The 27,471-nt window shown below is 54.8% G+C and overlaps 9 protein-coding genes across 9 annotated transcripts; 4 read left to right on the forward strand and 5 right to left on the reverse strand.

Moving 5' to 3' along the window:
* Positions 1-171: 171 nt before the first annotated feature.
* Positions 172-2,523, forward strand: L226DRAFT_558463 (rhamnogalacturonase). The gene is made up of 11 exons (XM_067683241.1): positions 172-726; positions 782-827; positions 882-965; positions 1,025-1,136; positions 1,193-1,257; positions 1,324-1,389; positions 1,450-1,550; positions 1,602-1,632; positions 1,688-1,956; positions 2,016-2,320; positions 2,377-2,523. Exons 1-11 carry the CDS (start codon positions 547-549, stop codon positions 2,438-2,440), a joined length of 1,323 nt encoding a protein of 440 aa, XP_067539167.1. The 5' UTR covers positions 172-546; the 3' UTR covers positions 2,441-2,523.
* A 113-nt stretch (positions 2,524-2,636) lies between these two features.
* Positions 2,637-6,085, forward strand: L226DRAFT_558464 (Pkinase-domain-containing protein). The gene is made up of 4 exons (XM_067683242.1): positions 2,637-3,631; positions 3,683-3,858; positions 3,920-5,267; positions 5,322-6,085. Exons 1-4 carry the CDS (start codon positions 2,873-2,875, stop codon positions 5,892-5,894), a joined length of 2,856 nt encoding a protein of 951 aa, XP_067539168.1. The 5' UTR covers positions 2,637-2,872; the 3' UTR covers positions 5,895-6,085.
* Positions 6,086-7,391: 1,306 nt separating this feature from the next.
* Positions 7,392-8,264, forward strand: L226DRAFT_456692 (Metallo-hydrolase/oxidoreductase; the record flags this gene model as incomplete). Its single annotated transcript, XM_067675314.1, has 1 exon — positions 7,392-8,264. One exon carries the CDS (start codon positions 7,392-7,394, stop codon positions 8,262-8,264), a length of 873 nt encoding a protein of 290 aa, XP_067539169.1.
* Positions 8,265-8,290: 26 nt separating this feature from the next.
* Positions 8,291-9,432, reverse strand: L226DRAFT_531935 (adenylylsulfate kinase). Its single transcript, XM_067680171.1, has 5 exons — positions 9,321-9,432; positions 9,167-9,252; positions 8,953-9,102; positions 8,608-8,812; positions 8,291-8,553 (listed from the first exon to the last, which is right to left on the reverse strand). Exons 1-5 carry the CDS (start codon positions 9,346-9,348, stop codon positions 8,423-8,425), a joined length of 600 nt encoding a protein of 199 aa, XP_067539170.1. The 5' UTR covers positions 9,349-9,432; the 3' UTR covers positions 8,291-8,422.
* A 458-nt stretch (positions 9,433-9,890) lies between these two features.
* L226DRAFT_503180 (peptidase C15 pyroglutamyl peptidase I-like protein) lies at positions 9,891-11,255 on the reverse strand. Its single transcript, XM_067677922.1, has 3 exons — positions 10,971-11,255; positions 10,239-10,895; positions 9,891-10,175 (listed from the first exon to the last, which is right to left on the reverse strand). The coding sequence occupies exons 1-3, from the start codon at positions 11,040-11,042 to the stop codon at positions 9,930-9,932; spliced, it is 975 nt and encodes a 324-aa protein (XP_067539171.1). The 5' UTR covers positions 11,043-11,255; the 3' UTR covers positions 9,891-9,929.
* A 362-nt stretch (positions 11,256-11,617) lies between these two features.
* Positions 11,618-12,449, reverse strand: L226DRAFT_520884 (peptidase C15, pyroglutamyl peptidase I-like protein; the record flags this gene model as incomplete). Its single annotated transcript, XM_067678673.1, has 3 exons — positions 11,618-11,806; positions 11,865-12,335; positions 12,399-12,449. 3 exons carry the CDS (start codon positions 12,447-12,449, stop codon positions 11,618-11,620), a joined length of 711 nt encoding a protein of 236 aa, XP_067539172.1.
* Positions 12,450-14,239: 1,790 nt separating this feature from the next.
* Positions 14,240-16,360, forward strand: L226DRAFT_457300 (P-loop containing nucleoside triphosphate hydrolase protein; the record flags this gene model as incomplete). The annotated part of the gene is made up of 8 exons (XM_067675359.1): positions 14,240-14,583; positions 14,654-14,794; positions 14,852-14,903; positions 14,954-14,992; positions 15,042-15,096; positions 15,131-15,792; positions 15,861-16,108; positions 16,174-16,360. The coding sequence occupies 8 exons, from the start codon at positions 14,240-14,242 to the stop codon at positions 16,358-16,360; spliced, it is 1,728 nt and encodes a 575-aa protein (XP_067539173.1).
* Positions 16,361-16,621: 261 nt separating this feature from the next.
* L226DRAFT_457838 (SET domain-containing protein) lies at positions 16,622-18,325 on the reverse strand (the record flags this gene model as incomplete). The annotated part of the gene is made up of 6 exons (XM_067675404.1): positions 16,622-16,693; positions 16,757-16,942; positions 17,079-17,193; positions 17,252-17,348; positions 17,402-17,462; positions 17,522-18,325. The coding sequence occupies 6 exons, from the start codon at positions 18,323-18,325 to the stop codon at positions 16,622-16,624; spliced, it is 1,335 nt and encodes a 444-aa protein (XP_067539174.1).
* Positions 18,326-18,450: 125 nt separating this feature from the next.
* On the reverse strand, positions 18,451-22,003 carry L226DRAFT_298003 (uncharacterized protein). The gene is made up of 7 exons (XM_067673680.1): positions 21,574-22,003; positions 20,050-21,522; positions 19,421-19,983; positions 19,268-19,355; positions 19,163-19,205; positions 19,054-19,106; positions 18,451-18,999 (listed from the first exon to the last, which is right to left on the reverse strand). The coding sequence occupies exons 1-7, from the start codon at positions 21,716-21,718 to the stop codon at positions 18,737-18,739; spliced, it is 2,628 nt and encodes an 875-aa protein (XP_067539175.1). The 5' UTR covers positions 21,719-22,003; the 3' UTR covers positions 18,451-18,736.
* Positions 22,004-27,471: the final 5,468 nt, after the last annotated feature.

Genomic DNA, 27,471 nt, shown 5'->3' on the forward strand with positions numbered 1-27,471 from the left:
AACGCGAGATCCTCGCTGCATGATCTGTTTACGGGGTCTCGAATTAGCCTCCCTCGCTCCTCGAAGATCCGAAACTTTTCTACAGACCCGTCGGATGCACTCGAGGCAACCACTGCCGGCGGTTCGGGAAGTTTGATGTCCGAGCCAGTCTGATGGACTCCGCTTCCCTTCGGAGCAATCCTCATGGTGCGCTCCTCATGTGCACGATCTTCCGACCAGCTGGTACGCGCTTTTTGGCCTGACAACGGCCCTTTGTTCGCACACAACGATATGTCTCTCCGGGTTCCGGACGCGCTACCTGAGCGGACCGTCGTGCCAGCCAGACTGGACTATTCTTCCGGGCCTGCAGGCAGCAACGCAATATATTCGGGCCACTATTTTCGTCAGCTGCAACGTTCGGTACTTCGCGCGCGGATATGCTTCGGCGTCCGACAGGGTGACGACGGGCCTCCACTGGCATGTGCTCCGGTGCATCGAAGGGGTGACCTTCTGGTGGAGCTATAAGAGTGACTACATGTCTCGGTGCACTGTGTACGCTACCTCAACATGGGCTTCCAGGCGCTCTTGGCATCCGTCCTCCTTGTTACGACGGTCTCGGCACAGCTCTCTGGCAGCGTTGGACCAAGGACGCCGCTCTCTCAGAAGAGCCACATCTGTAACGTCCTTGATTATGGAGGCAGCATCGGCTCGAGTGACATTGGTCCCGCCATCACTAGCGCTTTCAACGTGAGTAAACTGAATCATACTGAAAACATGGTGCTAACTCAGTTGTCGTCGTCAGAACTGCGTGCTGAAGAACTCCGGATCGACCCTCTATGTGCCCGCCGGTAGGTCTACGTCAGTTTCTCGAGGTGACCTCTTTGAACTCTTACGCGCTGCAGGTAACTACCAGATGCAGACATGGGTTGATCTCAAGGAAGGCACCAAGTGGGCTTTCCGCCTAGATGGATTTATTACCCGTGCCTGTGCGTCTTTTGCGAGTTATGGAGTACCGATGTTGGTCTAACTTACTAACACTCATCAGCTACGAGTGGCGGTAATATGATTGCGATCGAGAACGCGAATGATTTCGAGTTCTACTCTGCGAACAGCGCCGGAGGCATCCAAGGCTACGGGTACCAGTGCCGCAACGCTGGGTAGGTATTTGTCTTCTGACGCTACAGGATAAATCTCTCACCGTGGAGTCATGCAGACCGCGCTTGATCCGTATCATCAACTCGCAGAACTGGTCCCTTCACGACATCGTACTTGTCGACTGTATGTCTTCTCTTTTTCCTGATGGGTCCCAAGATGCATGAGCTGAGCTACGACCTCGATATACAGCTCCTGAGTTCCACCTTGTTATTCAGTCCGGCCAGAACGGAGAAGTGTACAACATGGCTATCCGAGGTAAGATATTTTGGAACCCTCCCACCCAAAAAAGGCAGGAGTTGTAACGCTCGTCAACAGGCGGTAACCTTGGCGGGTCGGATGGCGTTGACGTTTGGGGCAACAATTACTGGATCCATGATGTTGAGGTTACGAACCGTGACGAGTGCGTCACCGTCAAGGTCAGGAGCTTTCGTCACTGCAAGGAGCATCGTTCTGATACGCTTCTGTAGTCCCCCGCTACAAACATTCTGGTGGAGCGTAGTGTGTACTCCCCCTTCCCTCTCATAACATGTTGTCCTGATCGTATGTGGCACAGTCTGGTGTAACCAGTCCGGAGGTAGCGCTATTGGCAGTCTTTCCGACGGGACTGCTATCGAGAACGTCGTGTACCGGAACATTTACACCAACGGGGGAAACCAGGCGTTCATGATCAAGAGCAACAAGGGCTCTGGTTACGTCAAAAACGTTCAATTCCAGAACTTCATCGCTCGTGGCACCGCATATGGTCTCAATATCGACCAGTTCTGGTCGTCCCAGACCCCCGGCCAAGGAGCTGGTGTGCAGCTGCAAAACATCACTTTCTCCGTATGTCTTATATACCCTCATTGCACTTCCCGCTGGCTGATTTTTTACTGCGTGGTTAGAACTGGGACGGCAATGTTGCCGACGGCGTGAAACGCCCTCCCGTACAGCTCATCTGCGCGGATGGTGCTCCTTGCTTCGACATCAACCTGAGCAACGTGAACATGTGGTCTCAGACTAACCAGGCTATTGTCAAGTGCGAAAGTGCATACGGTTCTGGTGTGGCATGCATCAAGAACAGTTCCTCGCACACGTCGTATGCCGTCGTCACTCAGTCTATCACGCAACCCTCTGGATACTCTACCCCCACCACGATGGCTGGCGACCTTGCATCCGGGTTCGCCACGAACGCTGCCATTCCTACGCCGTGAGTGTCCTGACTATTGTCTTGTTGAATGAAATACTTATGGTATCTGTATATAGGACCATCCCGACGTCATTCTTCCCTGGCCTTCCTCAGATCAGCGCTTTGGCGAAGAACCAGTAGCTACGACCCATTCTGTGTTGTCTTCCAGAGTAAAGTCGAATATGTACTGTGATCACGTACCCATCAGTTCTGTTCCTGAACGTTTCAACGCGGGAAAGCAGGTAAAATACATGGTTTGAAGCTGTGTTGATCGACCGTAAGCGCTGAGGTAATAGAGCTGCACCGAGATCGGGTCCGGTGTCTTCAACGCTGGCGCACCGAGTCTTGTCGCCGTCCTCCACACCGAGCTCATCGTCCGCGCAAACCGCTCCAAGGACGCTCATGTTCCGCTTTGTCGCGCGCCTTGCTTGACACGTTCCTTCGCTACTTCGCGTTCTCTGTTCTCCATGCATGTTACTTCCGGGCTGGTTCTCATCATCCCGCCGAGTCTTCTCTATTCGCCTCGACGCCATCTCCGTCCAGCTCAATCCCATCGCCTCGGTTCTGTGAACAATGCCCCCAGTCTCCGTCCATCAGCTCTACCAACGTCTTGAAACAGTAGGAAAGGGGGCGTACGGATCGGTGCATAAAGGCAGGGACCTCCGCACCGGAGAAGTAGTCGCACTCAAGATCATCAACCTCGACACCGAAGATGACGATGTCGGGGATATCCAGCGCGAGGTAGCGCTCCTCACGCAACTCCGGGATGCACCTAACGTCACCAAGTACTATGGTTGCTACATGGATGGTCCCCGAGTATGGATCGTTATGGAGTACGCGCAGGGAGGAAGTGTGCGCACACTCATGAAGGCATGCAAAGACGGCGTTGTGGAGGAGAAGTACGTCTCCGTCATTATTCGCGAGGTCTTGAACGGCCTTAGCTACCTGCACAAGTCATCCATAATCCACCGTGATTTGAAGGCGGCCAATGTCCTAGTCACCTCTACTGGCAAGGTCATGATCTGCGACTTCGGTGTGTCTGCGCTCTTGGTCACTGCTTCGAGCAAGCGAAACACGCTTGTGGGTACCCCGCACTGGATGGCTCCGGAGGTCGCCCATGCGTCGGCATACGACACGAAGGCCGATATTTGGAGTCTGGGCATCATGATCTATGAGATGATCAAGGGCAGCGCCCCTAACTCACACATCGTCGACCAGGCGAAGCTGATCCAACTCATTCCGCGTATGAAGCCACCGCGACTGATAGAGGGGGAAGGAAGCAAGGAGTTGCGGGACTTTGTGGCGGCATGTCTGAGAGAATCTCCCAGCGATGTGCGTCGTTTGTGCGTCGTCCTGAGTTTATGGTACTTATCCCTTGTATAGCGGCTGAGTGCGGACGAGCTACTCAAGACCAAGTGGATAGTGTCCGTCCGCAAAGTTCCTCTTACTACATTGAAGGACTTGATTCTTCGGTATGACGCCTGGACGAGGGGTGGTGGTACCCGCGCTAGCATGGCCGCGCCACTTCCATGGGAGGAAGAGGAGGAACGAGAGCGGAGGTACGCACCCATGTCATTTTGACGAAGGTCCGGAAGCATATGCTCACATGCGAGCCTCTAGTGATCCATCAGGGACTGCTCTCGAGGACGACAGTCCTTGGGAATTCAACACTATCCGGAGTCGTTCCCCGTCCAGCCTGGACAATTTCGAGCCTGACAATGCACTACTTGAACTGTTGGAAGACGAGGTCGCCGGTGGACAGTCAACGGTTCGCCCACCCCCGACCAACGTGCCCGCTACACTCCGCAACCTCTTCGACTACGGCGACCCGCCACCACTCGACCCATTTCGCATGGCAGCACTGGAAATGCCATCCGACGACCTCTTAGCAAACCCTTCCCTCAATGTTTCCATGACCCCCGCCCGCGGTCGCAGTCCGTCGAGTTCACGAAATTTAGTCACTCCAGAGCCCAGCGATGACCCTCGCACCGCGAAACAGTCATCGTTCGTCTTTCCTCCTCGAGACATCACACCTCGTTCCAAGTCTGCCGGCGGCGAACCGGAACCGGACGACGAGGCTCCTCCGACCTCGCCCCTTGAACGGAAGAGGGAACGATTACCTCCCCTTGGTCCTGGTATTCCACGGGCTCTGGCACCAACACTATCTTCAGCAGCAGATGGTGATGCGGAAACAATATCGCAACAAGCTCCCGCCAAGTCGACACCAAGCTATCGTGAGGTGCGGTCCACCAGGGGCGTTCCCAACATTGAGATACCGGAAGCATCTCCAATAGATGGGCCCGGTGAGAGCCCTCCTCCTATAGTCCTTTCCGCGTCTTCTCCCGAGCGTGCCACTCCCAATCGGCCTCTCATAAACCGGAAGAGGTCTCAGAGTAGCGCACCAGGCTTGTCCTCCCCTCCTGTATTCGCATCATCGTCTACATCCCGCAACCGTGGGTTGGCCACTCCCGATTTCCGCTTCCCTCCTATATCTCCCAGTCCTCTCAGCGGTGACAGAGATGCCGCTGCGTCGCCTTTGCCTACCTTCCGATTACCCCATGGGCATGATCGAAGATCACCAACACATTCAAGTGTATCCACCATATCCACCATCTCCACCACGTCCAGTGTCCATCAGACCTCGCAGTCACTGGACGCGTCCATCTTGCCCAAGCGTCTGGCTTCACCTGGAGGTTCTCTGCCCACGCCACCTCCCATGGTACGGGCCCGATCAGCCACGGCAACAACGGATGCGAATCCCTTTGCTACGGCTCAGGCCTCTGCCTTGGGTAGTGCGAAGATCCCATCCCGTAGACCCAGTCTGAACAGATTAGGATCTACTCCTGCATTGGATCTCCCCGTCCGACCATTTGCGAGGAGTCGAGACGAACGGAGCGGCAGTCCCGCGGAGTCGTCGTTCAGCACTTCTTCTGGCATCCCTTTACCTGGCCTTCGAGACGTCCTGAAGGTATAGTCCTCGTGCCCCTATTCATGAGCTGACGTTTGACCATGTCTTCTTCAGATCCCGACGCTAAGCTCCGAGCACAAACTTGGAATGACTGATCTCCTTCCACCCTCTCCCGCGCCCTACGCAGTATCACCACGACCCATGAAGCCGCCGAGTGCCCTCATCCAGCCAAACTCTACCGCGTCTTCCTCCACGACTTCCCTCAACTCCTTAGTGTCACACTCGAATCTCTCCTCCTCCGACCTCCGCCTCTTATCCTCCGAGACCTCATACTCATCCCATGCACGATCCCTCTCCCTCGGCGGCTCGCAGTCACTGCCTTCCCTCCCTTCCGATGTTCTGCTTGGCCCGTCCATCCGGCCGCTTGACCTAGGGCCGCTTATGCACTCTCACGAAGCCACACACGCAGAGCTCGCACGCACAGTCGACGAACTCCAGCAATGGATGTCAGTTGTGGAGGCCGGGCTTGCGCAGATGCTCGATCGGACTTCACAAGATACGATAGAGGAAGAGACGGAGGACGTTATCGTGTTTGACCATCACGCATTGCACGACGATGCGCTCTCTCTAGCAGATAGTCGGACAGCTGTTCCCAGTCCTTATCCGGTGCCGGTCGTCCTCGAGTAGATCAGACATCGTGCTTAATATCTTCCGTCTCTTCGGTCTCTGCTTGTACTACTTATCACGCCTCTCAGCATTGTGTGTCCGTGATCTAGAGACACTGCGCTTGTATACTACGACATCATGACTTGCGTTCTCTTCATTTGTGTACTCTTGTGCTGAGATCTGCGTCGATTTGGTCCTACAAACTCAAGTGTAAGATGATGAGATAGCGGAGAGTTCGACCTATGCTCTTACCACTTACCAGAGTGTTTCGGGAAATGCTTGACCTCGCTCTGGGTGCCGAGTCCCGTACAATCAGGATTGCTTCGAGCTGCTTCCGCTAGGTGGATGCTGAGTGAGTCTGGCACACATGAGCTTGGCCTTTGCTCATTTTGTCTTGCGGCACTCGACGATGGCAGCATGTGTATCTTGTATAGGGCCGTGAACTATCATATGTATGCTCGGTCCTGAAGGTAAACCATCATTTCTGGACAGGCTTCCTGTACCGCGCATCAATTGGGCGGGATGATTCGTGATTATCCGTCGTTTCACGGCGGAGCTGAGCGCATCGGTATGCCCACATCGAGTGTGTGGCAACTTGTACGCGTCTCGGAGCCCAGCAATGGGTCATCACAGCAGAGTATTGAAACTGGTGCTGGTCACAGGAAGACTACCCCGAAGATTGGTATAGTCATTGCCGGGCGTCCGCAAGTGCAATACAGACGCCGGCGAGGAAGGGAATTTCCTACTAGTACAATCCACTCCGGCAGAATCATCGATGTAACCCAGTGGATATATCCCGGGCCATCGCTTCAAGACTATCGACAAACTTGTAGATCGATTCGGCGAACTGCTCAGAAGGATGACCCTCGACCAAAGCAAAATATAACTTCGTAAGCAGCCTCGGGCGACTCGCCGAGGCGAACACAAATCTCTCATCCTAGACCTGGAGACAAGGCAACGGTTCCGCAATGCTGATGTCAAGACTCGCTGCTAATACTGTGCTTTGGCGATATACGAGTGCGTGGCTCTCTATTTGGCCTGTGCTTTCCTCGGTAGTTGCTAACTCCTCTTCTCCGGACCGTTCTCAGCCTACAGCTTACTCATCGCAAAACGGATCCTTGAGCCTTGTTTTCTGCCTTGAACGCTTATCGAGCCGCCTCGGGCATGATTGCTAACCTTCCTTGCATCTTCTTAGCAGGGCAGAAGTCAGAACCGGGATGACAACGATTGGGAAGCCTAACTACCGCTGTCTGTCCTCCTCCTGCTTGGATCATGGCGACCAAGCACTTTTCGTTGCTTACACTTACAAAGCTCTGAAGAGCATGAGACGCCTTGGATTCAGCGATATAAAATGTGCGCACCCATGCTACGATGTCACAACGACTACCGGAAACCTCAACGCCTCACATAGCAGCTAGTAGTAAGTGCATTGTCATCAGTCGGCGGATTAGGGCGACATGCAAGACTCACTTCGCGTTCTACCCGCAGTCGCGAACTACTGTAACTTCGCATCTCGCAATGAGTCTCCCACCGCCATCCAAGGATCAAGCCTACTGGGAAGTGTCCGCCATCGACGCGGGCCGGATCCACATGCTCCTCTCCCAACTCGTCGACATCGCAAAGGACGGCGAGATGGTCGATCTACCAGACCTCTCCTTCGTCCTCCGCCACTCCCAGACCGGTGACATTGTCCTCTTCGACCTCGGGATCCGCCCTGACACCGAGGCCTTCACCGGCGCCCGCGCTCTCGCCGACACCATGAGCATCACGTTCCACGGCCGTGACATTCCCGCTGCGCTCGAGCGCGGCGGTGTCTCTCGCGAGGATGTCAAGCGCGTCATCATATCCCACATTCACTGCGACCATACAGGCTACCCGAGGGCCTTCCCCAACGCCGACTTCATCATGGGCGGGGCCGCTCGCAAGGTCATCGAGGAACAAGGCCCAGACTTCCCAGGCACTTTCTACTCCATCGACGTGCCGATGGAGCGCACGCTATTCCTCGGTCCTGAAGACGTAGGGAAGCGCGAATGGGTACCCCTCGGACCGTTCCCGCACGCGTACGACCTCTACAACGACGGCAGCCTATACGTCGTCGACGCTCCCGGCCACGTTCCCGGCCACATCGCCGCCATGGCACGCACTTCTGCAGACGGTGCATGGATCTGCCTTGCTGGCGATGGGGCGCACGACTGGCGCCATCTCACTGGGGAGGCGGGCATCGGCCATAACCCTGTGTGCATGCACTTGGATTTGCCGAGGTCGCTGGAGAACATTGAGAGGCTGAAGGTGGTCAAGGACATCCCGAGAGTTCGGTTGCTCATTGCGCATGATGTGCCCTTCGTGCAGGAAGGGAAGGGATACTGGCCGGAGAAGATTGCTTCCTTGTAGACTCTCCTGCACTCGTAGGAGTCAGGACGATGGATGTCAGCGAAAGAACGTAGTGTGCACAAGTGATAACAATGCTCTGAATTCTATGATTTGCCTGTTCGTACATACCGGATAGATAAACAACAGTGGATGGGGAGATGAATGCGAAATACTATAATTTAAATGAACTTCTTTTCCGAGAGGTATGCGGTAATGCGGCGGACGGCCTCCGTGACGTCGCACTCATCAGTCTTGATGTGGACTTCGGGAGCCTCGGGGGCCTCGTAGGGCGCAGAGATACCCGTGAAGTCTGTAGACGGGCCAGTCAGTATGGTCCCTACCAGAAGAGATGAATAAGGCATACCCTTGATCTCGCCCGCACGCGCCTTCTTGTACAGGCCCTTGGGATCGCGCTGCTCGACGACGCTAAGGGGCGCATCGACGAAGACCTCGACAAACGAAAGGCCGGCCTTCTCGTGCAGCTCGCGTGCGACCGCACGGTCCGCCCGGTATGGCGAGATGAACGCCGTGAGGGTGATGCAGCACGAGTCCGCGAAGAGCTTGGAGACCTATCGAATCCCGGAACCACAACCACGAGCACACGTGCAGGGGTACAAGGCAAACGTGTCCCGGCGTATCGGAAATGAGGGGCATGAGCGGACTTCGCAGCGATCGAGGACAGAAGCCAACGGAGGGAAGGGGGACGCACCTCGCCGATCCTGCGGATGTTCTCGTTGCGCGACTTCTCGTCGAATCCGAGGTCCTTGTTCAGTCCGAAGCGGATGTTGTCGCCGTCCAGCCGGTACGTGAACTTGTGCAAGTGGAGAAGGTGCTGCTCAAGTGCGCAGGCGATCGTCGACTGTCCATCCAGGTCCGCGGGCGTGAGTACAATGTCCGAGCGCGATGACGAGGGATCGACGCACCTTGCCACTAGCACTGAGCCCCGTGAACCAGACCGTGACGCCCTTCTGGCTGAGCAGAGATGCACGCTCCTCCGCGTTCACCGAACCTATTCATCCGTGCACCGATCAGACTCGGTTAGCTACTGACCCTCTTTCACAAACACACAGGCCTCACCTGCGTGGAAAGTGATGTTGGTCGACATCTTACACGATTTGACACGAAAAACGCGAGCGAAGAGAGCAAGAGAAAACTGAAAGGGGCGGGCGGGCTGCTTGCGCCATCATGGTGTGCGGTAAGGCGTATAAGTATGCTTAACGCACGTGACGCTCTACATGTACCGGGCGCGTCGCGACGCGCGTGCGACGAATCGCGCGCAGGGCAATTCGAGCCTGGCGGTGTCGATGATTCAGCCATGGCTTGAATTCCAGATACCTGCCAGACGATCGCGAACTGGCCAATGGCCAATCGTCGGTATGTGCGACGCTGTGTGCGAAGGCTGATGCTGTTGAACGCGGTCGGCGGAAGTGTAGTTACAGGCGGCGTCTGACTGGCTCGGATGGTGAGATGCGAGATACGTCTGGCTGTCACCGAGCGATTAAGCTTAAGGGTATGTCATACAGATGTTACATGCGACCAATGGAGATGCGAGTCATAACGTGCAGCGAAAGCATATCATAACTAATCAACAAGCGGGCGGCGTCACGGGGTGGCCTTCAGGGCGGGGGCTGGGAATACAGAGCGGTTGGAGGGAAGATCATTAAGAGAGGGCGAAACGTGTGCAGCTCACGGGTGGTGCAGCCGACCGCAGACCCAAAGGACTATTCTCTGGATCGCGTCCGTCACCTGTTCCGTGCTGAGTGGCTGGTCGACGGGCGGAACGTGCAGGAAAAGCACGGGCGTCGTCTTCGGAGGCGTGCTGCGCTCCTTGAATTTCTCCTGCGGCAAGATCCCCCGTCTGGACTCTGCAAGGGAGCAGTAGAAGATGAAGTCACATAGATAGTGGCCCGCGTCCATGGACGAGTAGACCTGCTACGACCGGCGCGGGTGCCAAATTGTCAGGTAAGTTAGGCGACGAGGAAAAGGCACACGCACATCAATCCCGCTCTCCTTCAGGTGCACAATCAGCTTCGGCACGTCGACGTCAGTCGAGAGTTCGTCCGCGAACTGCTCGTACCCCTTGCCAAACCCACGGTTCGGGGGCGGAGGGATGTCCACCACCTCCGGGACCTCGGGACCGTGGTTCGGGCCATGGAGTGCATGAGGAGGACCAAGCATACGTTCCATGCGCTGAAGCTCGGCCTCCGCGGTGTCGCCGATGGGATCCTTGGGTAGGTGGACGATAGGCGCGTACTCGCCGTCCTTATCCTTCATGCGGTACCCGTTCTTGTGGCCTAAACGCTCGATGCGCAGGGGTCCGCGACCTGCTACACCTACATGGAAGATGAAGTCGTATCCGTTAGCGGGCGGAGGAGGGACAGCGAGTGCCGGGTCATTGGGACGCGGAAGAACGGGCGGCCGGCCATGCAAGCCGGGAGTTATACTCAGGACTGCTTGATAGGAAACGGGCACCTCAAGGGTGGAAATGTGGATCTGTTGAGGGCGGCGTAGGAACTCCTCCATCTCGTCGGTGATCATCGCCGCCTGATCGTTTGGGACGAGGAGGTCGGTGGGGGGGTCGGTGTAGAGGATGGTGTTGTGCAGCGGCTTGACCGCGAGCCATGACGGGTTCTCCTTGTACTTGTCGAATGGCTACCAGGTTCATGGACGCGTCGCGACGTGAGTCGCGGGGAGGGGTTGGGAGACCGACGAAGAACGAGGACTCACTCCGAAGCCAGTTATGAGGACGCGCAGCGCATTTGGGTCAATCCCGTCGGTCGCAGGGACAACGGGCGGCATGGCGTGCGGGGTGTATCAGGATTGATCAGGACGCAGCGGTAGCGTATGTAGGTCACCCTGGAGGCCGACCAAGACGATGAGGAAGAGAAGGAGATGGGGGTTCGCGGAGAGTTATAAGTGTCTGAGGGGGTGAGGAGAGCAGTCGGAGGCCGGAACGGAAGAAGACCTGTAGCAGCCACCGATCGATGCATGGCACGAGTGCGCAGAATGCCTCATTTCGCCAGGTGCTGTTCCCATCGCAGCCACGCTTGAGCCTCATGTCCCTCCGACTTCTCTCATGACTGATCGCAACGCTGTTCCCCGTCATGCAAGGTGCTTTGAGTAACAGGGCAGTCCACTCCGCCGTACACGCGAACCTTCGTTTCTCCTTCTGAGAGCACACTATCTAGCTACCAACAGTAAACAAAGCAGCTCATACATGCATTACACGGTACATGCAGGAGTACATGTGAAGATCCGCGAAGTGCCAGTAGCGGCATGAGCGTTGCGCATGACCACATCATTGCCTTTCAGGTTCAATACATTCTAGTACCAAAGACGCGCCAAAGAAGAGCGGCGTAATCGAACCTCGAGAACTAGGAGAGGCCATTGCAAACCCATGGTACAATCCGCTGAACCATGTCCGTCACCTTCTCCTCGCGAACGGAAACATGCATGAAGAGCACCGGCCTCGGCTTCTCCTGCGATACCTTTCGCGAGATCGCGAGGGAGGTGCAGAGGGTGAAGTCGCACAGATAGTGGCCTGCATCAATGGACGTCCCTAGCTGCGCACGAGTACAGATGAGAAAGAAAATACTAAATAGGATCGAACAATGATCATACTTCGAGACCTTCCATCTGCAGATGAGCGACAAGTGCTGGCACGTCCACATCGGTTGAGAGTTCCTCCGGAAACTCCTCATAGCCCTCGCCAAATCCGCGCACAGATTCTGTATCTGGGCTTTCCGCAGGCTTCACGATGGGACCAAGCTGTCCCGTTGCGTCCGGGAGCATCCGATTGTATCCGTACTTATATCCTACACGCTCGATACGGATGGGCCCACGCCTTGAGACGCCAACGTGAAAGATGAAATCGTAACCTTGCTCAGGAATAGAAATGCTAGCATCGGCGGAGGACGGCAGGACAGGAGGGCGTTTGTGCAGGCCAGGGACATTCTTCAAGACGTACTCGTATGAGACGGGAAGTTCGAGGGTCGTGATGTGGATCGGCCTGCCCGAGTCCGTGGCGAGCCTTGTGTCGTGCAAAGGCTGTACTGCAAGCCATGAAGGGTTCTCCTTGTAGTCGGAGAAAGGCTACGATTCGATTATGCAGGTGTTAGCGTCAGCAGGCCAGTGCACATAGACGAGAGGACTCACACCGAAACCTGAGACAAGGGCGCGAAGTGGGCTGGGATCGATGAGTACCATGGTGTGCGGGGATTCAGCGCAAATATGTTCTGACATATTCACAGTATATATCTTAAGCAGGATACGCCACGGGCCGTCGTTGGTTCTCTTGCAGCCGACGATTATGGCATGACACCGAGGGCCTGTTCTGTTATGTAGTATTCGAAGAACCAACACATCACCTACTGCCAAGTCAGCATCCTTTCCTATCTCACAGGATACAAAGCACTCACCACATCATGCATGCACCGGCATGTCTGGATCTTCCGCGCCCCCATGCAGCCTAACCAAAGAAGCTTCAACTCCCTTATCACCACAGCCGAGGGGTGGGGGTACACTGGACCCACCATCCTCAGATCATGGGACCCGAACGGCAGAGGCAGGCTTCATTTCCAGAGAGAGGAAGTGCACATAACTAAGGTGGGTACATGGGCGCCGAGAGAGGACAGGATCGTTTGCCTATTCAGGGAATAACTATGAAATGGTAAGTGAAATGTTAAACTCTATCATCCGCTGAAAGGCTGCTGAATCTCCGACGACTGCGCCTCTCTAAGCTAAAGAATGGTTGCGAGAACATTTCCTAAGACTGAAAAGGTTTGAATGTATGGTTGAGCAAAGTATCTGGAAGTTTTGTTTGTTTCCTCCGAGTTACTTAACATTTCTCGCGTGCGGAAAGGATACGCAAAACGGTATCATGTCCGGCCGTTTCGCTAACCTGTCCGCGCGTTTGCTCCTCCAAGCCGAATTATCGATACACTGTCCGCCGTTTGAAGGATCTCCTCCACCACTCATCCGTTCCTCTTGAAAATTTGGAAGTTGCGTATTCTGAAGCTTCTCATCTCAGGAAAAATATCAGCTTCCTTGTATCTCTTCTCCTTCGTTATGTTCTGCGTGCACGAAATGCGAGCGCTAACCAGGCCATCCGACGCGCGCTATGCTTCCCACCCTCTCGGCTAGCCTCGGCTCTCTCCCGACCTTGCCGATGCACGTAGCGCCGCTGTGCGCGCTATGCGGGCACTTGAAGTTAGCAGGAACATGGAGAATGTTCAACGCCATGGGTCACCAGCTGATTATTTTTCGCTGTATCTAGGAGTTTCTGGGAACTGTCTCAGAAAGTTTGAAGGAAATCCATCCAGTGGATCTTGAGATTCTTCAAACGGTGGACAGTTGAGCTATAACAGACGGACCTCAGCGCCATATAGCGCTGGCAGAATCCTCCCCGCCACAGGACATTGACGCTGTAGTGGACTGACAAAGGTGCCGTACAGACAGGACCGACGAGCCACTTACGGCGGACCAATTTGCGAGGACAGTTGTCATACCTACCCTGTTGCAAAGGATACGTTCTTTGCAGTGGCGCGTAACCTTTACTAGCAAGCGCCCAAAGTGTCTTGGTACACGTGATCTACGCGTCACGTCGCGTCGTGACCTGCGTTTCCCGTTCTGAATCTCTGCCTTTTCTCTTTCCCTCTAAGGTCTGCTAGCCTTATTTATGCGTCTTCCGAACATACCTTCTGGGAGGAATACAGAGGAATCGACGACACAGTGAAACTGGAGAACGAGCATGGAGAGAAACCATCGAGGTGCGTCGTACAAAGTCTTAGCTGCGCGCACAGTTCCCTCATGCCGGACGCGTCCCCCTACAGTCACTTGGTACGTATGGTGGAAATTCCTACGTCACATGCACTCAACAGTCTTATTGCAGTCCTGCATGCTCTAAACTTGTTCTGGAACGAGACATCAACGCACACTTGGATAGCAACTGCGCCGACGTAACCGCGCAACCCAGTACTAGTACACAGAGAGGCAAGATGTCTCAAGCATCCATCACCTCCCTCTTTACCCCCTCTGGGAAGGCCCATAGTGCCTCGCAATCTTCCTATTCCTATCACGCGCAACCCTCTAATTCAAAACACACGCACACGCGCAAACGCAGCGAGGCCGAAGACGTGCCCGCAGACACGACCCCGCTCAAGCGGCTGAGGATAACGGCATCTTCCCGCTTGCAGTCTGCAGCTCCTCTGGCGGAGCGGTTGCGCCCGCGCTCGCTAGAGGAGTTTGTCGGACAGCCACACCTCACGGAGCCGGGCTCCCTACTACGAAGTCATCTCGACCGCGGAGCAACAGGCAGCATCATATTTTGGGGGCCCCCTGGGTGCGTCCACGTTGCTGCTCAACAAAAAGTTGAATCCGGCATGACACATACAACGCCCCCGATTCAATAGGTGCGGCAAGACGACACTAGCTAGATTGCTCGCGAAGCGTACCGACGCGGTATTCAAGGAGCTGAGCGCGACAGACTCTGGCATCGCCGAGGTCCGTGCGATCGTCGAAGAAGCAAAGAGCTTGCTTGCACTCACAGGCAGGTAATCGCTTGTGTACGTGGAGAGTCGTGCTCGAGCCTTACAAATTCCGTCCATTAGACGCACAATACTGTTTCTAGATGAAGTGCACCGATTCAACAAAGCTCAACAAGTACGTCCGTCTCATCTCCGCGTTGACGTCTTCACGAACCCGTCCGACAGGACATCTTCTTGCCCTTCCTCGAAGCCGGTCACCTACAGGTAAGTTCCTGTGCCTTTGTGCCGTGTCTTCATGCTGACCTTCCGGAAGCTGATAGGCGCAACCACAGAGAACCCGTCCTTCCGTCTGACGAGCGCATTACTCAGTCGGTGCCGGTGAGCCAATAATTCGGTCACAAGCATGCACAATCGATGAGCTCACATTGCTCCGAAGCGTGTTCATCCTCGAGAGGCTAAGCGACGCGGACATCACCAAGATCGTCACGCAGGCCGTACGGCGCGTGTCCGAAGACGACCCTGCAAAACCTTGGCTTCCGCTGCCCACCCCGTCACCCAACGACCTGCACGTCCCCGACGCAGACGACAGCTTCAGTGATGTTGCAAGCTCGCAACCAGATATCGAGGAGCCCCTTCCTCATCCCAACGAACCGACCTCTACGCAGGGATCCACCGCTTCCACCGACCCGGCGCACCCGTTTGCAGCCTACCCACAGTTTACGTCGAAGGTCCTGTCAACTATTGTGGCCCTCTCCACCGGAGATGCTCGCACTGCGCTCTCGCTAGTCGAACTCGTCGTCTCGGCCCCGAAAGACGCGGATGAAGCTAAGCTACTTTCCTCGCTCCGCCGGTCGGTCGCGACCGCATATGACCGCGGCGGAGACAGCCACTATGACATGATCTCGGCCCTTCACAAGAGCGTGCGCGGGAGCCAGGGCAGCGCGGCGTTGTACTGGCTCGCGCGGATGCTCACGGCGGGCGAGGACCCGCTGTACATCGCACGCCGGATGGTTGTATGCGCAAGTGAGGACATCGGCCTGGCTGACAATCACGCTCTACCACTGGTACGTTGGCAGATTCACCCACAACCCACAAGTCCCGCTGTATACATGTTGATGTTCTCCGCGCACAGGCAATGTCGACGTACCAAGCTTGTCAGGTCATTGGCATGCCCGAGTGCCGCATCAACTTGGCTCACCTGGTGTCGTATCTTTCCGAGGCACCCAAGTCGACACGAGCCTACGAGGGCTACAGCCGCGCAGAGGAGGCTGCGAAGCTCGACCCTTCGATCCCTGTGCCGCTCATGATACGCAACGCTCCGACGGGTCTCATGAAGGAGCTAGGATATGCGCGTGGCTACCGATATAATCCAGACTATGCGTACGTCTTTCTTTTTTGCCCGAATGCGAGCTGCTCGCAGTGCTGATTATGGTGCATAATGATAGACATCCTGTTACGAACGACTACTTACCCATACAGTTCCAGGGGGATCAGTTCTTGCGCAAGGAGGGCGACACGAGCGGCAAGATCTGGGACGAGCAAGCCCTCCGGGAATGGGAGTTACGAGAGAACAAAGGGCAGTCTTGGTCAGGGAGACCTCCTGAGACGCATGGTGGCTCTGACAACGTCTAGTCTACCAATACACACCTGAGTCCAAATCATTTTGCTATCTTGCTTTGCTACTGCACATCCACACGGCTGTATAATAATCGTATCCATCTGATTCCAACGCCGCTAGTACATTGTTTGGTTCCTGATTGTTCATACACGTGCATGCAATGGCCATATCATATCCCGAATAATTGACAGGTATAATGTAAAGTGATGTGTGCCAGCAGGGACAGAGGAGAGAACGGTAAAGTCGTGAGGAACGAGCGCTGCGGATGAGCCAGGCTACTTCCACATCTTGCCACAGCAGTTGGCGGCACCGCACTGGCACTTGACGTAGACACCGCCGCCGAACGTCTTGGGAGCGCCCTGTGAAGTCGTTGAGCAGATGCCACATCTCGCAGACGTAGAGACACGTACATCGTCGTCTGAGTCGTCTGAGTCTGACTCGATGTCGGAGTCGTCAACGTTGCCCATGTACGAGAAGCAGAGCTCCTGGCCTGGATCGATTTCCCGCTTGGTGAAGATGGCGAGAAGGGGCTTTTCGACATTGGCTTCGTTGATGTAGACAGCGACAATCGCACAGTTCGGGTCACAGCTGTGGTTCTTTAGGGACAGAAGCCGTCAGCACCTGGAGGCTATGAACTGCAAGCTCCGAAACGTACCAAATATCGAGTGAACTGGCGGTGACAACACAAACTCAGCCAGTCTCTTGTGAAGCATAGATGTCATGGTGACTTACATTTCCAGCGTGGTATGCGTCGATGCAGTATCGGACATCCTCATGGCCTGTCTTCTTCTTGACGTGCCAGAAGTCCACGTCGAAGAGATATGTTCTTCCGAACTTGTTGTAGATCCTGCATGAAGAACCGGTCGTGAGCTCTCTTCTGTCACAATAACGGGGACACCACTCACTTGCCCCGAGCCTCTCCGTCGGCATCCATGAGATACTCTCCCGCATAGACCCCGATGTAAGTATGTGCTGGGATTTTCTTCGAACCCGCGAAGATACCTAAAAACGTGTACATGAGACAGGCTTTCACACAACATGAAAACACAGCATACCCCATCCTTTGTTTGGTGTCTTCTTTATCATGATCTCATGCTGCCTCCCATGCTGGACAACCTATGAGAATATGAGCGATCATCTTGCTGGCACAGACTCAACAACACAGAGCAACGTACCCGGTTAGGGCAATCATCCGAGCACCCGCAGTTCATGTTGCACTCAAAGATAGGGAGCTCGTCATCGATAGCTCTCACTTTTCCCTTCTTGTCGTACATGAAGCTAGGGGTGCCTTTGCAATAATCCTTGTGCTTCCTGGCGCACGCACAGGACGAGGGTTCGCACGGTCCACTGCAGCTGCATCCCTGAAGAGCGTCGTAGTCGGGCTTCGGCACTCCCTTTCCGTGCCACATGAGGTTGGAATAGAAGAACTCGAGAGGTGGAGTTGGCTCGTCGTCGACATCGTTGATAATACGAATCGGTGGAGCGTTGGGTTCATCCTCAGCGGTATTGGCACGTATTTCCGCCTCAAAGACCAAAACCTGCATGTTCCCTGCGCGCCGCGCAGACGGGGGCAGCGAGTTCAGTTGGTCATAGAGTTCGTGCGGGATGTTCTCAGCAAGCTGGGCGATAGGCGCGAATTCCTTCGCGATGCGGCCCTTGTCTCGCCTCCACGAGATAGACTCGAAGCCCGCTTCCTCAAAGATCTTGGCGTACTTGCTGTTGCCAGACAGGCGAGATATACCACCTTGAGATGCAACGTCCTCCTCACTTGAAGTCCGAACGATCGGCCCCCGGCGACGCAAGCGACGTCTGGGCTTCTCAACTTCGTCCAGCGGCTCCACCGAGGAACTCGCTGAGCCCGAAGTGAGTCGCGCAGACCGGCGCGGGCCCGAAGCCGACGACGATGCTTCCGAGCTTGCTATACCACGATTCCAGCCACCAGACAATGGACGAACAGGGTGTTCGTCCTCGTCGGGCATCTTCACACTATCAATCACTGTACAAGACAAATATATTGATCGCGCACCTCAGCTTCCGGAGAGTCTTCTGGTGTAGTACTCGGGTAGATGAGACTTTGAAGACACTCCTCTTCGTCCGTTGCATCCATCGCCTCAGTAGGCGACATAGGCGGCGTCGCAACCTGTTCTGCAGATATGATCGATACCGACGGACGTCCAATGACGGGAATATTGTTCGTAACGCGTTCAGTTGCCTGGGATATTATGCCAAGTGGACTGGCAGCAGCGGAAGACGGTCGTGACAAAGGTGGTATCCTGATGGTGATGGGAGGCGCGGAATCAGGAGGCCTCCCAACATTGCGCCGAGGTTGGACATGGATGAAGGATCCATCTGGTACAAGAGCCACAGGGGCCGATGTCTGAGAACGTGACTTAGACGACGGCGCAGGAGCTTGAGGGGAGCTCGGAGACGGCCCAACGGTGGCAGGCGACTCGGAGGGTGACGGTCGGACATGCCTGAACATCCCATCTGATACATCGTCCGGACCTGGCTCCAACGACGCAGGAATCTGTTTCGGGCCTTGGGACGCCCCAGAAGTTGTCGACAGGGAGGCAGTCTGGGTCCCGGAATGCGCACTGACTCTTCTGAAATTCCTCGGCAGAGGAACAGGAGCCTTCTCTTTCCGCGGCGATGGCTGCACGACCAACTTAGTTCTCTGACGTATGTTCCTGGGCAAGGGTTGTGGCACCTCTGTGGGAGGGCCCGCGGGAGTCTCGGTGGTGGAGACAGCTGACGGTAGATCTGAACGAGCGGTTAGTCACAGGGACAAGATGAAGAGAAAAAAAGACCATGTTTACCCTGTACATTTGTGTCCACAGTAGCAGTCGGCTGGGCGACTGGCTCGTCGTCGTCTTCAGTGAGGTCAATAGGGTTTTCACGCGCCTTATGGTTTGAAGCCTTACGGATAATCTCGGAGAGTGTAGGTCCAAGCGGCCTGGATGAGCCCAGTTCGACAGGAGCCGTTCCACTCCTCTCTTCGGTATCGTCAGCCTATACATTGACATTGACAAAAACGTCAGTAATCCTGCATCGCAGTACGGCAAGGTTTCACGCACAATCGCCCCGGAGGTCCCGGGATGGGCGGGATCCTGCTCACCAGCCGAATCGACGTCCGTACCCTGCTGACAACCTTCCGAATGACCAGATTCCCTCGAGACTTCCTGCGCGACTGCCGCTGTTGGTATGAGCGCACCAGGTTGCTCTTCCTCTACTTCCATAGCAGTCTCCGCTGCAGAGGTGCGTTCAATGGATATATGCTCGGAACTAGTACCACCCTCCACCAGGTTCGACCGGGCAGTCATTGCAGCGGGCTCGACGGATTCCTGTACAGGCGCCGACAAAGCCGGTGTCGACGCAGACGTGATTCCAAGTGTTAGAGAAGGCTTCGGAGACATCCGGGATGTCGAACTAGAACTCCGCGGAGAGATGCGGGCAGATATCGGGGAGAGAGGCGAAGTCAGCTGGCTGCTCGAGCGCCGCTTCTCCGAGTTTCGCAATACAGCCTTAAAGAAACCATCATTATCACCATACAAAAGGTTCTTCCAGCGCATGCGACGAACGGGAGATGCAGATGCGAGCTTCGGGGAGCGCATTTTGGCTTTCGAAGTATTGGGAGAGACTGCAGATGTAGGGTTGTAACAGTTAGACTCGACTTTCGAATGAGAAGCATCGATATTAGGCATACTTGGAGGACCATGTGTGCCATCTGAGCTGGATGACTGTGCAGGGCTGGCGCTGCTCTCAGTCGGGGTTCCAGTTATCGCCAAGTCTTGCAAGCGAGGATCCAACAGGGAGGAGACAGGACTTGCGGTTCCTTCACGGACGGAGTCCGGTTGGGCAGGCTCCAGCGCAACGGACGACAGGCGACTTATGAGGGCCTTCGTGGCGCCTGCGAGACTCGACGGTTGAGGTGCCGCCACTTGAAGCGGCGGTTCAGCTTCCGGTGGCGATGCTGTGCGGAGGGTTGACGGTGCAGTCTCGAGAGCAGCAGTTCCTTCACGAGTAGGCGGAACCTGCTGAGGAGACGTGGAGCTGGCTGAGATCGCTAGCGAAAATTGCTGCGCTGGGGAAGGTGGGACTTGGATAGGCTCATCAGCGTGTGCAACCACTTCGTCCACGGGAGGAGTTTGTTCCTCTTCCATCTCTTGGCGAACTTGCTCTGGTGAAGGCAGATCCTGTGACGCATCGTTAGGCATTTCCGCATCAAGCATTGTGTCTTCCGGCAGCTCAGGGACATAGCCATCATCCAGCATGTGCACATCTTCCTGCTCGGTAGCAATGGGTGAGGAAACAACTCGTTCGGGAGACAGGACCGGTGATTCCTGCGTGATCGTCTGTTGCGCTGGGCTCGGACTCCGCACAAAGGACGCCACTGAGAGCGAATGCCGACGCGGTGGTGAAGCATCTCTGCGTTGGGACGTGGAAGCTTGCGCATCGGGCGATGCGTCAGAGGGAGGGGGAGATACACGCAAGGGACTCTTGCGTTTAGAGGTCGAAGCTTGGGCTGGTGGGGGAGGCTGCTCGACGATGTCGTCGTCAGAGTCGTCGAGGACGATGACACCATTCACCTCTTTGAAAACGACAGCAGGAGTCTTCTTGATCTTGGTAGTCTGGGTAGTCTTACGTCGCGGGAGTGCAGGTGGCGGTGGCTTGGGCGATGGCTGTCGAGGGACATCCTCGTCATCGCTATCCAGGATCTCAATGACTTCTCGAGGAGTAGGAGCAACGGGTGCGGAAGCTCGACGCTTGTCGGCCGATGTCTTTGATAGTAGCGATGCTTTGAGCGTGCTCGGCCGCGGTAGTTGTGGAGTGCTCGCTGAGGCAGGAGGGGCGGGTCGGACGGGCGTCGAAGTTGCGTCATTCTCCCCTTCCCTGTCAGGCGAGGTGATATTGAGACCCGAGGTGCGCCGGACACCCCGGGGGGCATTGCGAAATGCTGTCAATGTCTCACCTCCATGGGAGGCTCGACGAGACTGCGTCGGCGGGGGGACGGCATCCGGAATCTTGACTCTGGTTTTCGCCATGGCGAGGACATCCTTGTCGGGGTCCAAGATTCGCTTCTTCTTTTTCTTCGGTCGCCGGACTTCCTCCTCCTCACTGTCCGACGACAGCGGCCGCCTCGCCTGACTAGAAGGGTCCGGTCTCGGATAGCGGGGTGCTTGCAACGCATGAGGTTTGGAGGAAGGGAAGCGGCTAGAGCGCGACGTACCTGCTGAGCCCGATGCTTGTGTACCAGACGGACCAGCTCCGCCAACACCCCTCCCACTCACAGAACAACTTCCGCTTGGCCCAGGCGCGCCATCCGGGCGGGCTCGTGTCGAAGCTGGTAGTCGAGTGCCTTGGGCGCGAGCCATGCTTTCTTGCGAACTTTGCTCTTGCAGCTCGTCTTCTGAGGGTGCCACCGAGCTTGAAGAAGGCTCTTTGAGGAAGATAGAGGACGATGTGAGCAACGAAGTCACGAGCCGCCCATGCCTCACCTCTCAGAGTCGTCCATGCGGGTATGGACGCATGGCGCATGTCTCAGATGGGCGCTGCGCTGCGCGGTTCGCGCGCGATGGTTATGCGAAGCAGGACGTGTTCACGAGTTTGGCCACAGGCGTGGTTGCATCCGACATACTTACACTGACATTACGCGTCAGACCGTCGGGCACGGGCGCTTCTACCGTCCACTCAGATCCCACTGCAAAGAACGTATCCTTTCCGCACGCCAGAAATGTCAAGTAACTCGGAGGAAAGAAACAAACTTCCAGATACTTTGAAAAACCATCCGATTGAACCTTTTCAGTCTTAGTAAATGTTCTCGCAACCTTTTCTTAGCCTAGAGAGGCGCAGTCACCAGAGATCCAGCAGCCTTTCGGCGGATGATAGAGCTTAACATTTCACCTACCATTTTATAATCATTTCTTCAATAGGCAAACAATGACGGGTTTCCTGTGTCCCTCAGATCGAGTGCAGATCAGGATTGGCAGGCAATTGGACTATGTAAAGCCCATGAAAAAACTTAACCTCATACCCACAATTCACAGACATCCCAAAGTCAATAGCATGTCCAGTTCTGATACAATTGAATGCCTGGCACACAAGCTGTCATTATCACACATCACAACGTGCATCGGACCCTTCGATCAATGTCACCCTCTCCGGGTGGAAGTAGTGTTGTGAAGTCCTGTCCTGTCCTGTCTTTTGACCCTCAGGCAGGAGGACAGGACTTAGGACCTAGGACAGGACACATGAAAGTTGGAAGGATAGGACCCAGGACACATGGTCCTTGAAGGGACATGTGTCCTCACAGTGTGTCCTTGAAGGACATGTGTCCTTATGTGTCCTCTTGATATTGGCCTTTTCATGAGGACAGGACTGGTTGTATGACTGGTCTAGACTGGTCCTATCTTGTATAGAGCAATGAATAATCTGCCAATATGCTTCAGATTCTATGATAGTTTCAAGTCTACACATTGTTTAAGGTCATATATCACATCAGCAAAAATGCAGAAAGTATGGAAAGGGTATGCACAGCTGTGCATGCCCAATATAGGGCTTGATACCTGATAGAGCATGTCCAGTAATGCAGAGCTATTGGAAGACTTGTCCGGGGTAACCATACCTGGCAGGGAGATTCCATAACCTCGCGGCGCACTGCCAAGCCACGAGTGCATCGTGAGGATATCCATAGGTGTCGCAGAGCATGGCGGTGCACCACCGCGGGTATGAAATGCATGGCAGTGCACTGCTGCAGTTATGGAGTCCACGGTGTTGCGCAGTCAAGCTTTGGAGTGACATCCCAGATTATGCAACAAATCTTGAAGTATCCGTAGAGCCACATGCTGATGACACTATATTGGATCAAGAGGGCTATTTTTGAGGCATTACAGAGATATGCACATTGAAGAGTACTGTTATGGTGGACCTAATGCGTTACGAGCATTAGTACACTGCACCTTATACTGTACCTTAGTCTTAGAGAAGACAAGATGCTAGTCTGATGAGGGCTAGGAGTGGAAGTGTTATGACAATAACAAGAGCAAGGGCCAATAGTCTACAGACCATTGGCAGCTAATGTTATTGAACAAAGGATAATCGTATGAGGAATACAAGAGGTCAAAAACTGGGAAATGTGTCCTACATAAGGGGTCTTTATATACTGCTAGCATCGGGGCTGTACGGTGGAGTATGGCCCTGGTGCTAGTGGAGTAAAGTGGTGAATGACGAAATAACTAGTGGAGCTAAGTGGAACTAAGTGGAGAAGATAGGGCGTGGCAAGGGTGAACCCCAGGGTGTTTGAACACTGACCCCCACCCTTACCCCTTCAGACCCTTCACCCTCACCTAAGGGTAGAGGGTTCTGAGGGTTTTTTCCAGGGTAGGGTGAGGGTGGAGGGTTTTCTGAGGGGTAGTATCCAGCAGTGTATTGATTACTAATAAAGTGGGTTAATCTCAGTGGCATGACAAGGACTTCAATAGCAGTAGATCACTGACATAAGTACAGCAGTGAAGGGACTTGTACACAGTACTTATATCAAAAATCAATATTGTCCCAGCCCTCCTTCATGATGACCTCATCATCACCCTCCAACCCTCTAGGGTACCAGCAAGGGTGGGGAGGGTTATCCAGCCTGTACCCCCACCCTGACCCCTCAGCCACCCCACCCTCCAACCCTCCACCCTCACTCTTACCCCTGCAACGCCCTACTGATCCATTGTCGACGACTGGCTCCGCCCCTACCCAACCACCACACTCTGGGTCTCCATCTACCGAGACACTGCCCATGCTGCCGCAGTGTACCCTTACGTCAGCCGACTGGCCCACCAGGGAGAGCTTAACAGTTGGGACGCCTCCAACAATGCATGGGCCTACTTTGCTGCCCAGACTGGACATTACAGTGTCCTCCACATTGCCAACATTGCTATCAACCAGATTGCCAACCCCACCATCATACAGCTCCTGCGAGACCTTCTTCCATCCCATCACCAACACCTCCCCGGCTATTGTCACCCCTACTCCTCACCCACCAGAACCACCAGCCTTTATGACATTCTGATGCCCAGCAACACCAACTGAATCAAGGACAATGCGTGGGGCAGTCCAAGTGCTATAGAAGGATGGGAAACTCCCCCGTCTGAATGGACCACTGACCCATGGGCAATCACGAAGCCTGACACCCCTCCCCCATCTGATCAAGAAGCCGAGGACAATCAACGCTCTGGGAGAGCTGGTGACGCCTCTCTACCGCTTGTCTCAGTTCACTCAGCAAGCTCTGCGGACTGGTCCTTGAGCCCACAACCCCAGTTCGTTGCTTCCAGCTCCCTCCTCACATTCGTGGATGAGGACGGCCTTCTCCCCACCCAACGAGACTGGCCTCTGAACCACCACAATGACGATGAAGCTCCACGCAAGACTGTCATCTGGGTCGATTGAGCCTTGGGTGCAATAACGGTGGCTTCGTGATAGGGACCTTCACGAGTGACCCGCAGATGTACCCGTCATCCGTACCCACGGGTGTTGAAAATCCAAAGGCTATACCCGCATCCTTACGGGTATGTTCCCACGGATTACCCATACCTGTGGGTATGATATTCGGGTACCCGTGGGTTTATGCAGCCTGCAGGTTACCCATGTGACACCCTCATGTTGTAGGCACGAACCGTGGGATTCTAATGATATGTCACACGAATTTTTCCGATCAAAACTGAGTGTGCTAGAGGCGAAATAAACATGCCCAAATCCGGAAGTATAGGCTGCTCAGTTGCCCGAGATGCCCGAGTAAGCGCTCAAATGAGCGCAAAAGACAGCCTATACTTCCGGATTTGGGCATGTTTATTTCGCCTCTAGCACACTCAGTTTTGATCGGAAAAATTTGTGTGACATATCATTAGAATCCTACGGTTCGTGCCTACAACATGAGGGTGTGCAGGTACCCACGGGTTTACCTAGCCATACCCGCATCCGTGAAAACCCGTGGGAAACAGGTACTTACACCCGCGGATGTACTTACCCATGGGTATTCCCACGGATTTATCCTTGGGTACCCACGGGTTTTGCTAACTCGTGAAGGTCCCTACTTCGTGAGGCGCTCAGCCTTGAGGGAGGGATGGTGTTACAACTGGTACACTCCTGGTCATCTACTACTGCCATGGACTAGCTTCACTTCTTTGTCGTGCTACTGTACTATAGCGGCTCTGGTCTAGCACAACTAACCGCACGGACTTACCTTTTTCCTTAGATAACCACTACTAGGTCGTCTTTCCACTCATCTTCACCTCCATATGCTTTTACTTCACTTGTCTCCAGTTCCTTACTCATCTTCCAGGTTGCACTCCATGTGCAGTGTCACGCGGTCAGTCGCGGGACGCGACCGTGTCCATCAGTAATTCCAGATTTTTCTGAATGCTGTTGAGCACTGCCGTTCTCCACTGATGAGCGCACCCTCTTCTTTTTCCTTTACGGAGTAGGGACCTTCACGAGTTAGCAAAACCCGTGGGTACCCAAGGATAAATCCGTGGGAATACCCATGGGTAAATACATCCGCGGGTGTAAGTACCTGTTTCCCACGGGTTTTCACGGATGCGGGTATGGCTAGGTAAACCCGTGGGTACCTGCACACCCTCATGTTGTAGGCACGAACCGTGGGATTCTGATGATATGTCACACAAATTTTTCCAAAACTGAGTGTGCTAGAGGTGAAATAAACATGCCCAAATCTGGAAGTATAGGCTGTCTTTTGCGCTCATTTGAGCGCTTATTCAGGCATCTCGGGCAACTAAGCGCAGGATACAGCTGGCTCTCCGCTTACAATCCTTCAATTGACTGGAAGACGCACAGCATCCACTTCCGGACCACACCTTCAGACTGTCCCGTATCTCCGATGTCACCTCCGCTCGGTTCCGAACCTCCTTCGGACCCTGTCCCACCAGAGCAACCTCCGCTCATGGCACCCTCTGTCTCTCTGATCGGAGCAGCCGCTTTTGCGTGTGCCTGTAAGCTCCAGGGATCCGAGAGTTTCACTCTCAACTTATCGGCCAAGTCCGCCTCCGTCGCTACTGCTCGGAGTTCGTCCACCTCCGACACTCCTCCTGACCTTCCTGGGGTCCCCGAAGAGTATCACGAGTTTGCGGACGTCTTCAGCAAGGCGAAGGCCGACACCCTACCGGAACACCGCCCCTACGATCTCCGCATCGAACTAGAGGATGGCGCAGTTCCGCCCCTCGGACCCATCTACTCCCTCTCACAGCTTGAGCTGGACACCCTCCGAGAATACATTGAGGAGAACCTCCGCTCGGGTTTCATCCATCCGTCCAACTCTCCGTGTGGAGCCCTGGTCCTTTTCATCAAGAAAAAGGATGGTTCATTGCGCCTATGCATGGACTATCGGGGTTTGAACAAGATCACACGGAAAGACCGATACCCGCTACCACTGGTGTCGGACCTCCTTGACGCTCCTCGGAAGGCCCGAATCTATACCAAGATTGACCTCCGACATGCCTACAATCTGGTCTGCATCGCCCCCGGAGGCGAATGGAAAACCACCTTCCGCACTCGCTATGGCTCGTTCGAGTGGCGGGTCATGCCTTTCGGACTTTCCAATGCTCCAGCGGCCTTCCAATGTTTCGTTAATGAAGTCTTTGCAGACTTGCTGGACGTATGCGTCGTGGTCTATCTGGATGACATCCTCATCTACTCCGACAACCCCGCCGAGCATCAGAAACACGTTAAGGAAGTTCTCTGACGTCTCCGAAAGCACAAACTCTATGCTCGTGCGGACAAGTGTGAATTTCACGCAGACTCCATCGAGTATCTCGGCTACATCATGTCCTCCAACGGACTCACCATGTCTGACTCCAAGGTCAAGACGATACTCGAGTGGCCGGAACCCCGAAAGGTCCGCGACATCCAATCCTTCCTAGGATTCGCCAACTTCTATCGGTGTTTCATCCCCGCCTACTCCGAAATTGTCCTTCCACTTACCCGCCTCACGCAGAAAAACGTTCCTTGGAACTTCTCCGAAGAATGTCGGAACTCCTTCAACGCTCTCAAGAAAGCGTTCACCTGTGCTCCGGTCCTACATCACTGGGAGCCGGACCGTCAAATCACAGTGGAGACCGACACTTCG

The sequence above is a fragment of the Lentinus tigrinus genome (assembly GCF_003813185.1).
Source record: "Lentinus tigrinus ALCF2SS1-7 unplaced genomic scaffold L226scaffold_5, whole genome shotgun sequence".
NCBI classification, from domain to species: domain Eukaryota; kingdom Fungi; phylum Basidiomycota; class Agaricomycetes; order Polyporales; family Polyporaceae; genus Lentinus; species Lentinus tigrinus.

Coding starts and splice junctions, on each gene's coding strand:
- L226DRAFT_558463 (XM_067683241.1), top strand. CDS start 547: ATGGGCTTCCAGGCGCTCTTGGCATCCGTCCTCCTTGTTACGACGGTC. Junction 727..781: donor CCATCACTAGCGCTTTCAAC/GTGAGTAAACTG, acceptor TGTCGTCGTCAG/AACTGCGTGCTGAAGAACTC. Junction 1,633..1,687: donor AAACATTCTGGTGGAGCGTA/GTGTGTACTCCC, acceptor TATGTGGCACAG/TCTGGTGTAACCAGTCCGGA.
- L226DRAFT_558464 (XM_067683242.1), top strand. CDS start 2,873: ATGCCCCCAGTCTCCGTCCATCAGCTCTACCAACGTCTTGAAACAGTA. Junction 3,632..3,682: donor TGAGAGAATCTCCCAGCGAT/GTGCGTCGTTTG, acceptor TCCCTTGTATAG/CGGCTGAGTGCGGACGAGCT. Junction 3,859..3,919: donor GAGGAGGAACGAGAGCGGAG/GTACGCACCCAT, acceptor GCGAGCCTCTAG/TGATCCATCAGGGACTGCTC.
- L226DRAFT_531935 (XM_067680171.1), bottom strand. CDS start 9,348: ATGTCGACCAACATCACTTTCCACGCAG. Junction 9,253..9,320: donor CAACATCACTTTCCACGCAG/GTGAGGCCTGTG, acceptor ACGGATGAATAG/GTTCGGTGAACGCGGAGGAG. Junction 9,103..9,166: donor GGCTCAGTGCTAGTGGCAAG/GTGCGTCGATCC, acceptor CTGGATGGACAG/TCGACGATCGCCTGCGCACT.
- L226DRAFT_503180 (XM_067677922.1), bottom strand. CDS start 11,042: ATGCCGCCCGTTGTCCCTGCGACCGACGGGATTGACCCAAATGCGCTG. Junction 10,896..10,970: donor TCCTCATAACTGGCTTCGGA/GTGAGTCCTCGT, acceptor TGAACCTGGTAG/CCATTCGACAAGTACAAGGA. Junction 10,176..10,238: donor TGAAGGAGAGCGGGATTGAT/GTGCGTGTGCCT, acceptor CGCCGGTCGTAG/CAGGTCTACTCGTCCATGGA.
- L226DRAFT_298003 (XM_067673680.1), bottom strand. CDS start 21,718: ATGGCTCGCGCCCAAGGCACTCGACTACCAGCTTCGACACGAGCCCGC. Junction 21,523..21,573: donor ACAAGCATCGGGCTCAGCAG/GTACGTCGCGCT, acceptor ATGCGTTGCAAG/CACCCCGCTATCCGAGACCG. Junction 19,984..20,049: donor TGGCACACATGGTCCTCCAA/GTATGCCTAATA, acceptor CTACATCTGCAG/TCTCTCCCAATACTTCGAAA.